This window comes from Pinus tabuliformis, chromosome 6 (assembly GCF_031772625.1).
Source record: "Pinus tabuliformis cultivar Carrire ecotype Pingquan chromosome 6, CPIR1, whole genome shotgun sequence".
In the NCBI taxonomy this organism is placed as follows: Eukaryota; Viridiplantae; Streptophyta; class Pinopsida; order Pinales; family Pinaceae; genus Pinus; species Pinus tabuliformis.
The window spans coordinates 946,368,122-946,385,010 of NC_142292.1; the positions used below are offsets into that span (position 1 = coordinate 946,368,122).

The window sequence follows — 16,889 nt, forward strand, 5'->3', positions numbered from 1 at the left end:
GGATGTAGCTCTTAGGTGGTTTATGGGGTTGTATTCAAACTCCATTACAACCTAGGATGAAATGAAAAAAGTATTCTTGAAGAAATATCAAGTTTATTGCAAGATTAAGGACCTCAGAGAGGAAATTTTCGGCATGAATCAAAAGAAGGGGGAGAGTCTTGAGGATTGGGTGGAAATATTTCAGTACGATCTGAAGAGATCTAAGATGAATCAACTAAGCAAGGACACCAAAATAAAAATTTTGCTTAGAGAAATCAGACCCGAATCTCTAGAAATTTTGAACTTAATGGGAGGAGGTGACATATCAAAGTTAGGATATGATGAGGTATGTGAGCTATGTTAGCGATATTCAAGAGGAAATTATAAAATTGGAGGAGGAACTAGAGATACTTCTTCTAGGTTTGTTAAGTCAGTTGCTGGAGTTGGAGTAACCAGAGCTGAAATGGGTAATCTATTTGAAAATTTTAAAACTGATATTCTTAGTACTTTATCTTCAAAAATAGATGTTTTGTAGGCTAAGAAGAAACAACAGAAACAGGAGGAACTGGAGAAAGCCCTCGCTGTGTTCTGCTCGAAATGAAGGAAGAAGCATGCCTTGACGGAATGTCCTACAGATAGTATAGAGGTATGCTGAGTCTGTGAAGCTGAGTATTCCACTGATCAATGTCCTTCACTTCCTGAAAAAAAAAGCAGCATATCTAGCAGATTAGGGGGCTTTCAATGCACTTTATGCAATGGCACCTCAAAGACCATGGTAACCACGTGTTGAAGGTATGTCTCAATCGCACTATCAGGTTCCTTATACTCAGAATCAGATGTGGAATATTCCAATGCCCTGGCAACCTTGGCCTCCACAATAGCCTTGGCAGGGGAACTTCTCTTACCCTACAACACACAATTTTCCGTCTCAAAACTTTTATCCATCGCAGCCTGCACAACAACAACTTCAGTTTCCTGCCCCACCAAATCAACCTCGTCCTATGCAACTTCCTGCCCAGCCAGTGTCTAACCCCAATAATAAAACCATCCAATCCGCTCACAACATTGGATTGGTCACTTATCCCACTTTTCCTACCTACTGTATTGCACCACAGTCACTGTAGGAAATTTGTGTTCATGTGTTACAAGAATTTCCTGTGTCGCTATAGGAAATCCAGCTTAGATCCAGAAAAGTGGTGACTTGGCTAAAAAGAATTGAAGAGACTATGGAGGAAGATACTCTAGAAATGATTGAAGTTGAAACTACACCTGAACCAACAGAACAATCTACTTCAAGGCCACAAGAACCTTCCTCATCCTATATGGTCCAGCATCCTTTTCCAAATAGGTTGGAAATGAAACTAAAACAGATCGAGTTTGATATTGTGTCTGAACTAAGAAATCTATGCATTAAGATCACGTTACTGCAAGAAGTTAAGGCTATCCCAATTTATGAAAAAATAGTGAAGGAGCTATGTACCAAGAGGCCAGGAAGAGAAAAGAGAGAACTCTCTAGAATTCAAGTAGGTAGAAATCTTACAAGTTTAATGTCTACCAGATTTGTTACTGAAAAATGTGTAGACCTCAGAATCCCTATGGTTACCAACTTTATCAATGGGCATCCCATAAAGAACACTTTAATTGATTTGGGTGTAGCCATTAATGTGATGACTATGGAGACTTTATCTCGTATAGGATCCTTTGACTTATTACCTACTCCCACCATGTTAGAGTTAGCAGAGAGGTGTAAGGTAAAGCCAAAGGGGGTATTAGAGGACATTGTCATCTCATTAGATTCTTGGGAGTACATTGTAGATTTTTATTTTCTTCAACCCAAAACCAACTTAGGAGGGCATCCTTTGATCTTGGGAAGGTCGTGGTTAGCCGCGGCAGATGCCTACATAGGGTGTCGGTCTGGAAACATGACCATCACTCATGGATATGAAACAAAGCGCATTAATTTGTATCCCCCTGCTCAACCCCTCTTAAGATTAGAAAATACACATTGGGTTGAGGAAGAAGAGCATGATTCAGAATGTACCTGACTAGTTTTGACAATAGCCTGAGCTATGAGCCTTAAAGAAAATCCAGAAGAAAATTTGATAAATTGTTGTATTTCTAATCCTGATTTTTTGTAGCAAGAATAAGGGCAGTCTAGTCATAATTTAGATATCATTACTAATATGTAGGATTTTCATAAACATAGTACAACATCCAAACTACATTTTTCCCTATTATCTACATTTCCTGCATATTCCATGACTGAATGGGGGTGTAAGTTAGTTGAATTTTCTCCTAAAATACCTTTAAATATTAATTCTACCTTAACCCATGAATAGGAAAAAACAGTTAATTCAAGCATTGCAAAATTTTTTAGACACATTTTCTTGGGAATATACAGATATAAGAGGCATTCACCCAGACACATGGATTCATCATATTTATATAGAAGAAAATTTTAGGCCTATGAGACAACCACAAAGGAGGATGAACACCGCTTTAAGGGAAATTGTGAAAGACGAATTACAGAAATTGTTAAATGTAGGGTTCATCTATCCTATCTCAGATAGCCAGTGGGTATCTCCACTGGTTATGGTCCCAAAGAAGAATGGTAAATGGAGAGTGTTTGTATATTATAGGGAACTAAACAAGGCTACCTTAAAAGATCACTTTCCCTTCTGTTTTATAGATCAAGTGCTAGACACTTTAGCAGGGAAAAAGTATTTTTCCTTCCTAGATGGGTTCAGTGGTTACAATCAGATTAGGATAGCTCCAGAGGACCAAGAAAAGACAACATTCACATGTCCCTGGGGTACCTATGCATATAGGGTATTTCCATTTGGTCTATGCAATGCACCAACCACCTTCCAGTGAGTGGTTCTTGGTATTTTCTCTGACCTTTTGCATGATTGCGTAGAGGTCTATATGGATGATTTTACAGTTATGGGTGATGCTTTTGAAGAGGCTTTACATAATCTTGAGAAAGTTTTGCAAAGATTTAGAGAAACTAATCTTTCGTTAAGAAATGAAAAATGTTTTATGATTATGACTAAAGGTATTTCTTTGGGTCATCATGTTTCTGCTGTAGGAATTAAAGTTGGTCCGACAAAGATTCAAGTTATTGCAAATCTACCTCCACCAATTAATCAAAAGGGAGTTCGAAGTTTCCTTGGACATGTAGGCTACTACAAGAGGTTTGTTGAAAATTTTACAAAGGTAGCAAGTATCGACTTTGTGCAAATTGCAGGTACTTCCTTCGGTCATTAAAATCATTATCTGTGAATTTTAGCTGCAGGATTTTTCCTAAAAGCTCTCCTTCAAACGACACATCCTCTGGTAATAGAGGCGTGAATGTCCCACACTTCGCATCTTTGGCATCCTTTACAAGCTTAGCTTTTGGCTTCCTTGGCGAAAAATATACGGGTAGAGGTGAGATGAATGTTGCAACACCTTCCTCCGTCTGAATTTCGTCCACTTCTTCTTCAATGTCAACATGCTGAGGTTTCTTCTGAAGCTTCACAGTCTTGGTAGGCTTCTTGTCATTCCTTTTCTTAGTTCTAGCTTCCTTGGGTTGCTTATGCCTCGGCGATTTCCACAGATTCTGTTGCAGTGGTGCCGCTACTTTGGGTGTTGTTGCTACGGGTGGTGCCATTGGTGATGTTGTGGGTCTATCAATTGTTGCTGCGGCGGCTTCTTCCATAACTCCTTCTATACCTTTCTCATTAAGAATCCAAAAAAATTCTTCAGTCGACAAGATATTCATGCAAGAAATCTATGCAACTACTTCGCACGATTACTCTCTCAATCTCTCAATTCAACAAAGTTCTTAATCTGAGCGGGAGTTGACTATTTATAACAATTCCAGCCTTCAAACCTCATCATTAGATTTGATTTTGTCCTGATTATGTTCAAATTGCATCATTAAATGCATATCTATCATTAAATTTTTCCAATTGTAGTCTTAAATTAAACTTGACGCGTGTATTTTCCCCTTTAATGGTCATATTTCTACTTTTCCAGCAAACTTTGACACGTCCCCTACTGTAGCGCACCTTTGTCTTACGTTGTGGCTTCCTGCGAACTTCAACATATTTCTGATTGTAGCGAAGTAATTTCTTCATTGAATCTCTCTCTGTAACGTAGTTTATAGTCCAATGTCCACTTCCAACTGCATGTGACACTAAGACTTTCCTTCTTTCTTCTTTAGGGTGAAGTATTAGGGACATGTTTTTCCATGTACAACTTCAATCTACTACCATTTACTTTTCCCTTAATTAATTCTCCATTTAGCTTCACTAACTGCACTACGCCTCGATCAGTGATATACTTAATAACATATGGGCCTAACCAACGTGTTTTGAATTTCCCTAGGAATTTCACAAACTTACTATCGTAGAGGAGAATAAGTTCTCCTACCTGAAACGTCTTTTGCTTAATTTTCTTGTCATGCCAAGCCTTTTCTGTTGATTTTTCACTTATTGATGAAATCCTTCTATAAACTTATCTTCTTACAGAGCCAATAACTATGACATTCTTTCTTCCATTATGTCAGGGTCTGCCATGTTTGTAAAAGCTACAATTCTTAGGCTAGGGACAATGTATTCCACGGGCATCATAACTTCTTACCCATAAACCAACCTAAAGGGTGTTTGACCTGTCAAATTATTGCATGTAGTCCTATAAGCCCATAATACTGCTGGAATTCTAAGATCCCAATCATCCCTATTCACATTAGATACCTTGGTCAGTGCATTCTTCAAAGTTTTATTGAATTCTTCCATAGTTCCATTTTCTTGAGGATTATAAGGAGTTATTTTTTTGTGGTAAACTTGAAATTCTCAATTAATGCTTCAATGGCCTTATTCAGGAAATGTGACCCTTGCTCACTCATCAATATCTTTGGACGCCCAAATCTAGATAGTATGTATTCAAAGATGAACTTCACAGCAGTTTCTACACTGCAATCCTTCATTGTCTATGCTTTGACCCACCTTGTCAAATAATTAGTTGTAGTGATTAGATACCTTGCACCAGTCCTTTTCCCTGGTGGATTGATAGGTCCAACAAAATCATTATCCCATTTTTCAAAAGCCTACAAAGTTACTTGTGGCACTAGTGGTGTCTCATATCTCCTTGAAGGTTCTCCTATCCTTTGGCAGATATCACAAGCTCGACAATACTCCTTTGCATCTTTGTGTAGTGTAGGGCACCATAGTCCTGCTCTTAAAAAAATTGCGCAGTAGCTTTCCCTGCATAATTTCTACTAGTTGTGCCACTATGAGCTTTTGTTAAAATTATATGTCTTTCATGCTTAGGAACATACCTGCGCATTATTTCATCTGGTCCCATTTTATACAAATGTCCTTCTATCAGTGAAAAATTGTTGCCTTAACCACCAATTATTTCTTCTACTGCGTAGTGTATTCTGAAGGAGCCATCCCTATGGTTGAGAACTGAATAATATCAGTGAAGTGATCATTTGCTATCCTGATTGAAAATAGTTGTGCATCAGGAAGATTATCCTCTATATTCGTTGGTTCTTCTCCTATTTTTAACCTTGACAAATGATCAGGTCTAGAATATAGTCTTCCTGTCTTAACAACGCCTTCAAAATCATACTCCTAAAATAATAATATCCATCTACAAATTTTTCCCCTTAAAACGGGCTTATTGACCAGGTACTTTAGTGTGTAGTAGTCTGTAAACATCTTAAAATGTGATCCCAACAAATAATGTCTGAATTTCTGTAAAGCATATATCGTAGCTAGTCCTTCTCTTCATGTTGTTGTATAGTTCTTTTCTGCTTTAGACAGTTTCCTACTCGCAAAAGCTATAGGGTGATCGATTTCTCCCACACCAGGTTGTGACAACACCACTCCTAAAGCTATGCATGAAGCATCCACATGAATATGAAATTCCTTATTCCAATCTGGAAATACCATTTTAGGAATAGTTACCATCATCTTTTTTAGTGTGTCAAGGATCTTTTGGCATTCTTCGTTCCATAGGAAAGTAACATATTTTTTCAGAAATTTTTCCATAGGCGCAATAATATGTGCATATCCTTTGATAATTGTTTTGTAATATCCTATATGTCCCAAAGTGTGTGAAGTTGTCTCACTGTTTTTGGTGGGGATAAATTCACAATAATAGCAATCTTTGCAGGATCCACCATCAATCCTTTCTTGCAAACAATATGCCCTAGCAATATACCAAAAGGTACACAGAATATGCACTTCTTAATATTTAGAGAAATTTGATATTGCATGCATGTGTCGAGCATCAACCTTAAGCTCGCAACATGTTTCTTCAATAACCCAAATACAATCCAGTCATCGAAGTCTACTTCTAAGAACTTGTGAATATATTCTTTGAAAGCTACAACCACCACTCTTGAAAATATGGTAGGGGCATTCTTCAGTCTGAAAGGCATCATTCTATAGTGAAGGTAGTATTATGTCGATCTTCTGGTGCAATTATGATTTGATGGTATCCTGAAAATTTGTCTATTACTGAGTAGGGCTCCTTTCCACCTACATTATCCAACACTTCATCTGTAAAGGGTGTAGGGAAGGGATCATGCACACATGCATCATTTAATTTCCTTAGATCCACACAAATCTTGATTACTCATTTAGCCTTCTTTTATTGGACTACCATGGGACTTACCCACTCTGATTCCTCCACAAGTTCAATGATCCCCGCTGTTATCATTTTATTTGACCCTTCTTTTACTTTCTCCTTATATATTGGATTCAATCTATAGGATCTTTTTTTGATAGGCTTCACATCAGGCTTTAAAGGAATCTTCATAACTCCCAAGTCTCCTACTATGCCCTTCATATCTGAGAACATAGTGGGGAATAACTCTTGGTATTCATGCAAAAGAACTATCACTTTTCTGGTTGTTTGTTCATCCCAGTAATCTCCTATAGTTGTGAACTTTAGCTCATCTTCTGATCCTATATTCACCTTCCTTGTCCTTAATGGCTTTGTTATATCAGGCATTTATAATTCATGTCCATTCACTTCATGGTAGCCTTCATATTCTGCTATGTCAATATTGTGAGGGTCTTCATATTCTTCTACAACAATATTGTAACATTCTAGTACATTATGTAGCTGCGCAACCCAATCAGGTTGCCAAGTGAGTGGATTTTCGTTCTCAAAAATATTCTTATAAACTATTTGAAGGGTTGAATTTATATAGAGACCATCATCTTCAAAACTAAATGTCAATATAAACCCATCAACCATCTTTTCCCAACTCACAGTACCATGTCGAAGTTTTGTTTCCAAGTACCAGTTTTGAGGAATTGTCTCTAATGTATGGATGAACCCATGCACCCATTCTTCTTGTGGAATCTCCTTCCATGTCATCATACAAAGCTAGATGTTCTCTCTAGGGTCAGTTTGACCATCATATTTATCTTCCAATTCTGTTTCTACCTGACCAAACCTTATCCATATCAACCTTCAACATTCCTTCCAAGTTCCTGTATTCTTCTTATGTGTACCCCACCATATAGCAGGAGTAGCTCTTAATGCTAGATCTAGAGCTAAAAATATTCGACACTCTGGTACCTTTTCCTCATATTATTCAAGAAAATTATTTATATTACCCAACCCATCATAAAAAGGTAAGTCACATACCTCAGTTGTCATACAACAAACTGCTTTAGTAATTTTTTCGCATCGCCTTGTAGACACTTCATTTAACCTATTTTTCCAATTTTCCAATTCTTCTTATGAATATGAAGTGCAGGAAATGTCTTGTTCCCAGCCCAATTTTCCATCTGCAGTGGGATTATTCCATTCTTCCTATTTAGTTGTTATCTAATAAATGTTGTCTATGTCTATTGCGTTGTACTCTTATTTAACTGGTTCAGTATACCTTGCTCCTTCTGATGGATCTAATTGAACAATGAATCTCATATTTTTTCTTTCAAATATCATTTGCCTCTTCTTTAAGCTGATTATAGCCATGTTAGAAAATTCCCAATCTAGTCCAAGTAGTGTAGGCTAGGGGTTACTGTCATCCACAATTTATATCACTTCAAAGTCAGTGGTCATGCACACCCCTTCAATGTATACTGTAATGCGTGATAATCTTCCTAGAGGAACAATATTTTGTTGGTTCACCATTCTTAACTGAAGAGGTGACCATTGCAACTTCGGTTTACCCATTAATTCCCATGTTTTATTTGTCAGGATATTAGCTTCATATCCCAAATCTAAAATAACTTGGTCCATGTCATATTCTCCTATTTGTGCACTAAGCCTCATTTCTTTTCCAGTCCTCTTTTGTCTATGTAAATTGTTAATTTTGTGCATCTCACTCTGCTGTAATTCTTTAGATGCACAAGAATTTATCAATTCCTGAAGTCCTTCTACAACTCTTTGATCTTGCAACAATTTCATAAAAGTTTGAAGCAAAGATTTTAGAGTATCTACTTGATATGCTGCATATTGTTCCTGTATTGTCAGAGCTTGGCATTGTGTCAAAGATGGTAAATCATAGCTATTCTTCTAACTCTGTTGCATGCTAGATGTTGAATCTCTTGCACCCATAAAGCTTCGCTTCACTTCCATAAATACTTCTTTTTTCTTTTGAATATCAAACCCAGGGAATTTTTCAGTAGTCTTTCCTACCCATGTAGCTTTGACTTCCTTCTTCTCATCTTCTTTATCATCCCCAATCACAACTCCACTTCTTGTTACAATATTTATATGAGGTTCATCGGTCCTTGTGATCAACCTCATCAATGGGTAACTATATGGGCCTTAATTCACCTCCTAGCTTAGTCAAACCAACTTTTCTCATAACTCATTACATGTTTTTTATTATATTTTGTTTATGAGGTGAGTTAGAGTTGGATATTATGCTTAGTGGACTAATATGCATTGAATGCAGGATTAAAGGAGAAAATCAAGGAATTTTGGAAAATACTAAGGTCAAAACTCGAATGGGACAAGGGAGAGGGATTGTAGGAGGTAAATCCTCCTCATTTACTACTCCTCCATTCCAATATTCCTCCATTCATCAAATCAGCTCGGAGTGCAAACAGCTAAATCATGAGTTTGGGAGCCGAGCCTTCCTAATTTTAATGAAGTCACTAGGGACTTTAGTTGTATAAGTAGAGAGGCCTATGACCCTAGTAGGATTTGGATTTTGATTGTAAAACTCTAAGCTATTTTCGAGCTGCAATACTTGTGAAATTTCTATTGATGTAATTTGTTGTTGTGGTAATAAGAATGAGTTTTGTTTTGAGCCAGCACTGAATTAACTCAGAGGGCTAAAGCTATTGGGTTAGGGACCCACCCTAGCATCCAAGGCTCCTCTTACTTGTACATGTATGTTTAGTGTAGTTTCATAGCTTCATTGTTAATTTTCTTTTTAGAAGTAATGCCATTACAAGTAGTGTAGATTAGATTGGTTGTTTATTAGTTTTCTTCCATTTGTGCCTGACTCCATTAGTAGGTTAGTAGGGATAAAAGGATCACCATAAGGTTGTCAGTAGTTGTCTCGGCCTCACTTCCTCTCTCTGGAATCATGACTTGAGGAAGGGACCCTTAAGTAGCCCAAAAAACACAGATTTCAAGAGCGATGACATCAATAATCCCTCCAATTATAGGACCATCATGATAAACCCTTTGTTTGCAAAGCTATTTGGAAACATGCTAGAAAACAAAATTAGCAAGTGGGTAGAAGAAAGAGATAAGCGTGCTAAAGGGAAAGCAGGTTTTAGACCTAAACATTCCCCATTTGATCATTGTATAACTTTAGGCACATCATTGAAAAAGTTTGGGAGAAAAAGGAAGAAGTATTTTGTTGCTTTGTTGATTTCAGAAAAGCGTTTGACTTGGTTCCTAGGGATAAGCTTTGGCAAAGAATGGAGGAACTTGGGGTTCCTAAACATTTGAGAGCAGTTGTGCATAGGATGTATGAAGAGGTGAAAGTCAAAATTAGAACTTCAATAGGCATTTCTGAAAGTTTTAGAAGTGATATTGGGGTCAAGCAAAGTTGCCCATTGTCTCCTACCCTTTTTGGTTTATATATCAACAAGTTTGAGGAGTGGTTAAATTTGCAAGGGGATGATGGTATCTATTTGGGCAAGTTTGTTATAAATCTTCTTTTGTATGCAGATGACCTTATTTTGATTGCTAAATCGGCTCTTGGTTTGCAAGAGAACTTACTATCCCTTGAGCATTTTTGTAGAAGTGTGGGGATGTAAGTCAATATCAGCGAAACGAAATTAGTGGTCTTCTCTAAGAAAATAAAACATAACCAACATAAGTTCTACTTTGAAGGCAACATTCTGGAAGAAGTTGCAGATTACAAATACCTTGGAATTGACTTCAACAAAAATCTAAGCTAGAATGGTTGTAGAAATTAAAGAACTTTGGGGGGTTGGAAAGCATTTTATGCTTTTCAAAATAGGTGTAGAGAGGCAGAGTTATGGGATTGGAAAACCACTCAAACTCTTTTTGGGTTTCTAGTGATTCTGGTGCTTCTCTATGGTTGTGAACTATGGGCCAGTAGTACATCCAACATGCAGTGGAGACAAATTGAGAAAATTCAGAAGCATTTGATTACAAACAAATTTAAGATTAAAAGTGCAGTTCCTTATGATATCTTGTTAAGTGAAACAAGGACTGCTCCTATTGAAGCAATTGCTATGGTGCGAGTCATAAGGTATTTAAAAAAAATTGAGCAAATGGAAGAGGGTAGATGACCTAAGGTTTTGTTTAATGATAGATTGTGCAAGAGGAAAGAAACTTGGATGCAACAAAATAAAAAATGGTTTAGTAAATGGGGTATTTTCTTGAACGCTTGTCCCATAAACAGCAAAGAGATAAAAGCTTTTGTTATGGAAAAGTTCCACAAGTGTACTTGGGATAAGGAGCTAGGAAGAAAGAAAAATTACTATATTGAAGTGTTTAATCCCACTCATAGTCATCAACCAAAAGCATACATAGAGGCAAATATCTCTTGGAGATCCAAAATTCTTATTTCTCAGTTAAAGACTAATTCTCATCAACTTCGTTGTGAAACAGGGCACTGGAAAATGCCAAAGGAAGTGTGGAAGGAAAGAGTATGCATTTTTTGTTCTTCTCGAAAAGTGGAAACAAAAAAACATTTCATTTTAGAATGTGAGGCCTTTAAAGACAACAGGGAAAGTTACGCAGATACGTTGGCAGCTAGCGCTTGGGATAATCTATTTAGTGAGGGGTTTGTCGAGAAGCTGGGAGAATTTATTTTCAAGTTTCACGGAAAAAGGGACAAATACATCAAGCCAATGATGAAGCAATCTGTCTCATAGGCTATCTTTAGCCTCGTGGACGTCAAAATAATTTCTTTCTTCTTCTTTCTTTCTTCTAAGAAGAATGTAACAAAAAAAAGTACCTATGAAAGTTACTTTACTAGAAAGTCAACAAACTACCCGTATTGAGAGGAAAGGTTAAGACGGTAAGAAAATAGTGACTATCAATAAATTAATAAATTACCCCTATTGAAAAAAAAAGGTTGACAAACAAATTTTATAACATATTTGAAACAACAGTCCCGATGTTTCTTTTATCAAAGCTATAACATTATTATAGATTAAAACACTAGTTCACAATTACAATCAAACATTATATGATGAGAGTATAATGTGATACTTTCATAGCTCTTTGACTTGTGCTTACTCTTGATAGGATTAAAAATCATAGTTCATTTTTATTGGCCACTCCTTTCTTATAAACAAACTTTTTTCAGCCTAAGCCTTACACTCATGAGCCATTTTGGCCCTTGCAAACTAAGCATACTATATTTGCAACAAAGTCGAGCACAACGAACCAAATGTTATTTATAAAAATGTGGTTAAAACTTTATTTATTTATGGCATATTCACTAAATTTATATTATTATTTATTTAATTAGACAACCATCAGGCTCGCGAGGGTTTGGGTTAGGGTTTCAGGTTCTTTGCAGGTCACAGTAACCATGCAAGGCTATCGTTAACATGCATCTTCGTCGTTTACTACCGCGCCCCATTCGTCACCTTTCACCATACTACGCTTTGGTTGACCTACCGGGATCTTGGGGGGTTTATGATGTTTCCCTATCTCCCGGTTGACTACCCGTCGATGGTTTGTGTTACCTGCTGCAGACGGTCCGTTTCCTGTGCACTGTTTTACTCTCTGTTTTTTCCTGCTATCCGAGGTGACCGCCGTTCCAAGAAGAAGTTGGCGTCATGGAGGACCTTGAAGCCGTTCATTACTCTAAAGACCCACTAGAGGGGGTCTCCATCTGGCGCTCCTCTTTCTCCACATCAGAAGGTATGTACAACTCTGGCCTCATCGAGAATTACCCTTCATATTCCTTTGCAGAACCGTCATGGTTACAACTTGTGGTCCTCCCGAATGACCGCCCTACCTGGCCATCACTTTCTACCCCCCCCACTCCCCGGCAACCCTTGGTTGCATTTCCGGTTGTTTGAACCTTAACCCTGGTTTGGACCTCCCAGCGACTGGAGCATTTACCCCGCCATTTTTCCCCCATCGATTCCCTTAGTTTCAGTCGGTTTTACCCCTCAAGTCTCCTTCGCCCCTCCGTCCGGCAGCTTTACCGCAGTTCCACCGCTCGTTGGTTCCCTCCCTTGTCTAACCCTTACCCACCCCCGGCTGTTTCAGACCCTCCTCCGATCCGGTCTCATAATCAGCCACCTCCTCAGGGAACTAAGAAGAAGTACAAGTGCTTCAAGTCCAAGGCAGACAATATCTTTCTCAGACTAGAAGAGGACATTCATTGGGGAGAGACTATGGACTTCGTTGAGAGGGTACTAGTCGGGGGCATCAAAGGTCGGAATTACACAGCCGCCTGCTTGAAGACCTGGGCAACTGAGGTTTGGGGTCACCATCTGGTTGACATTCCCTTCGTGCAAACTTTCATGAGGGGATGGTTCACTTTGAGATTCGCTCGTGCTGACCATACCAATTGGGTATTGTCCTCTTACTGGCATTTTGAACACGCCTCGGTGCTCCTCAAGCGATGGACGCCCCTCTTTGACCCTGAGACTGAGCAGATAGGCATTGGACCAGTTTGGATTCGACTCCCAGGCCTTCCCCTGCAATACTGGTCTGAAGACATCTTCTGGCGGATTGGAAATGTGATAGGCTCCTACATGGATTATGATAAATCCTATCAGCTCACAGGCATGATGGCTTATGCACAAATTCTCATCAATCTGGACACCAGGGGCGGATTACAACAATTCATTACTATCCAATGGAGGGACACATCTCACAGACAGATCATTGACTATGAAGGTATTCCGTATCGTTGTCGCAGATGCCACAAAGTGGGGCATTTATACAAGGATTGTCCTCTCCTTCAGAAAATCATGGAAAATGCATAGGGCTTGGAGACCGAACATCCTATGGGAAATCCCTCTCGGCAAGATAAAGATAATGATCATGAGGAGCACGAAAAGGATGCAAGGGAGTCCCAAGGAACTCCTGATAAATCGGACGCGGTCAAGGGTACCTCAGCTTCAAACCCTCCACCGCCTCCTCCACAAGCAAGCACCGCTCCTGATCAGGAGGAAAATTCGATGCCGGGTATGTTACTTTCATCCTCCTCTCACATTCCTCCTGTGTCTAGCATATCTGATGTTATTGCATCTCATTCTATCAATTGCACATCTTCCCCCTATCATCGCTCATGGCCTCCGTGGGTATACTTAGAACCCAGGGCCTTGCTCCTCCCTCCTCCCTTATATGTTCCCTCCCCCTCCCCTCACCCGCCACTACCCCTTGAATTCCATCCCTGTCATCTTCCTCCCTCCCTTCCCACTCCATCTCCTCCCCCTTCATATCCCCCTGGTACTCACTCCGTTCTAGATCGAAGGAAAGAAGCTACAATGCGATTCGTGTGGACCTTGAGGCTACCCCTATCTCCCATAAGATCTCAGGGGGCCGACCCTCACGCCTCATAAAAGACAGACACAAAGTGGGAGAAGAAGTTGCCCTCGGGCAACAAAAAACCATTTACAGGGCCTTTAGAGCTAGGAATGGCCCGCAGAATCATCCTTCATGAAGATCCTATCATTCAACTGCAAAGGGTTTGCTAGCCTGCCCAAAAAACTAGCGCTTAGAAGACTGCTCACCTCGTCTCAGACGAACATTATATTTTTACAAGAAACGCCCTGTTTAGTTGAACCTTTAATTCACACACTAAATTCCTGGCTATCTCATTGGACCTTCCACGCTCGGGATGCGTCAGGGAGATCTGGGGTTTCTGCTATTGGGATAAGTAACAAAGCTTTGGAGATTAGGAACATTTGGGGAGGTAGAGGCTTCATTGGCTTGGATATTTTTTCCCACCCTATAGAGATGGAAACCTGCATTATGAATGTTTATGGTCCTTGTACAAACAAGGCAAACTTTTGGAGATCCTTACTGGACTCTGACCTTCTTCAGGCAGACAACATCATTCTAGGAGGGGACTTAAACTTTTCTTTGGGTTTTAGTGAATCTTGGGGACATTCGGCCTAGGTAGACAACTTATCTGATACTATCTCTAACCTACTTGAGGAACATCAGTGGGTGGACATTCCATCTGCCTGGATTCAGTTTACTTGGACTAATAATCACAGTGGTGATCGCAGTCTTGCCAGAAGACTTAACAGATTTCTCATCAAGGAAGCTTTCCTAAGCAGACTTCCTCGCATTCGTCAATGGGTTGGGACTGGAGGCATCTCAGATCATCGACCAATATTTTTGGAATTGGCCGATGCAAATCAGAAGATCAGGAGCCCCTTCAAATTTAATGCCTCTTGGCTAAAAGATCCTTCGTATATACAGATGGTTACTAACTATTGGCAGACCAACCCTATTCTGGACAGAGAGGATCATACTGAAGGCTTTATCAGGAAATTAACTGAACTAAAGAGGATCTCTAAAATTTGGGCTCACCAGAAACGTATGAATGATGACAACTCTCTGAGGGAGGCAGAGAGGGCCATTGCTACACATGAGGACACCTCTAACGGCACCTTCCCTACACCTGAGAGCAAAGAACTCTATACCTCCCACATTATGAAGCGCTCACAAATTCTGAAGGAAAGGGAAGAAAGCTGGAGGCTCAGGAGTAGGGAAATATGGCTTACCGAAGGAGATGACAACACAAAGTTATTTCATAAATTTGCCAATGGTTGCAAAGCCATCAAAACTATTTGGGAATTGCGCGATGATCAAGGACACTTAGTATCATCTCAGAGGGATCTGGCTAGATTAGCTATTGAGCATTTCAGGAGCATATACAAGGCGCCTAGAGCTGCGAACATCATGGAAATCATGCGGGTGGCTGAACATTTCCCCAAATTCGTACAACAAGAAGACACGGAGGACCTGTTGATGGAAGTATCAAAGGAAGCACTGGAGGAAACTATAAAATGGTTTAAGAAAGACAAGAGCCCTAGTCCAGATGGGTGGACCATTGAGTTTTACATAGCTTTTTTTTAGATCCTAGGGGATTACCTTCTCAAGGTCGTGGAGAACTACAAAAGGAGTGGCAGAATATCCTCGGCCATCAAATCCACCTTCATAGCCCTTATATTGAAATCAGAAAATCCTGCCTCATTCAACGATTTTCGTCCCATATCCCTTTGTAATTGTCAGTACAAGATTATTGCAAAGATCATCGCTAATCGCCTGAATCCTATCCTCTCTCGACACATATCATCTGAACAATTTGCTTTCCTTCACCACAAACAGATTCATGAAACCATTGCTATAGTGGAGGAACTCCTCCACACTATGTAAATTAAATAGCAGAAAGGTATGATACTTACGGTAGACCTCTCAAAGGCCTTCGATAGAGAAAATTGGCTCTATATCAGACTGTTGCTGACCCACCTAGGATTTCCTTATGCATATATCAAATGGATTATGAGCTGTATAACAGATGTATCTTACAGTGTGCTACTTAATGGGGAAGCTACATCTTTCTTCAGCTCAAAGAGAGGACTCAGGCAGGGATGTCCACTCTCACCCTTACTTTTCTTTCTTATCATGGAAGGATTAAGTAGGACTATTACATTTGCTTGCGATAGAAATCAACTGTCAGGCATCAATATAGCTGAGAATTTTTTCCTCACTCATCTATTGTTTGTTGATGAAATTCTCATTTTTTTAAATCGCAATATTGGGAATACCACGGCCCTCCAGAACATCTTCAATCTTTTTGAACAAGCTACTGGGATGGTAATAAATGATAGTAAATCCACGATTAAACAGTTGGTTGCACACAACATGAGATCACATACACATCACAATGCTTCCCTTTTACCTCTCTAAATCTGGCAGAAGGTATAAAATATCTGGGATTTAGATTAAAGCCTCTCGGCTATAGGATAGCGAACTGGACATGGCTCATTGCGAAAGTGGAAAAGAGACTTCAGGTATGGTACCATAAATACCTATCTCGGGCAGGCAGACTGATTCTCATCAAAGCTGTGATAGAAGCCACTCCAGTCTACTGGATGACCCTGGCTTGGATACCAAAAGGTATTTTGAACAGAATACAAAGTATATGCTGCAGATTCTTATGGAAGGGTAATCAACCGGGCAAGCTTTTCGCCTGGGTCAAATGGGACACTATTGCAAAACCCAAGAGATGGGGAGGATGGGGCATCAAGAGGCTTGATCTATTTTCCAAAGAACTGGCGGCTAAGCTCGGCTAGCAGATTATTACCACTAACAGTCTCTGGTCCCGAGTTTCACAAGCGAAGTATATCTAGCCTATGAATCTGATGGACTGGTTCAGACAGCAACATGGAATGATAAATAACATATCCAATATCTGGAAAGCGGTCATCTGTACACTTCCCCTCCTGTGTGAAGGCATTACGTGGCGTATCAAG

At 39.5% G+C, this 16,889-nt stretch overlaps 2 protein-coding genes across 2 annotated transcripts; both read left to right on the forward strand.

The window, feature by feature from the left end:
• Positions 1–12,785: 12,785 nt before the first annotated feature.
• On the forward strand, positions 12,786–13,382 carry LOC149262071 (uncharacterized). Its single transcript, XM_089374271.1, has one exon. It carries the CDS (start codon positions 12,786–12,788, stop codon positions 13,380–13,382), a length of 597 nt encoding a protein of 198 aa, XP_089230397.1.
• Positions 13,383–13,403: 21 nt separating this feature from the next.
• On the forward strand, positions 13,404–15,489 carry LOC149262072 (uncharacterized). Its single transcript, XM_089374283.1, has 2 exons — positions 13,404–13,700; positions 14,569–15,489. Exons 1-2 carry the CDS (start codon positions 13,404–13,406, stop codon positions 15,487–15,489), a joined length of 1,218 nt encoding a protein of 405 aa, XP_089230409.1.
• The last annotated feature ends 1,400 nt before the right edge of the window (positions 15,490–16,889 follow it).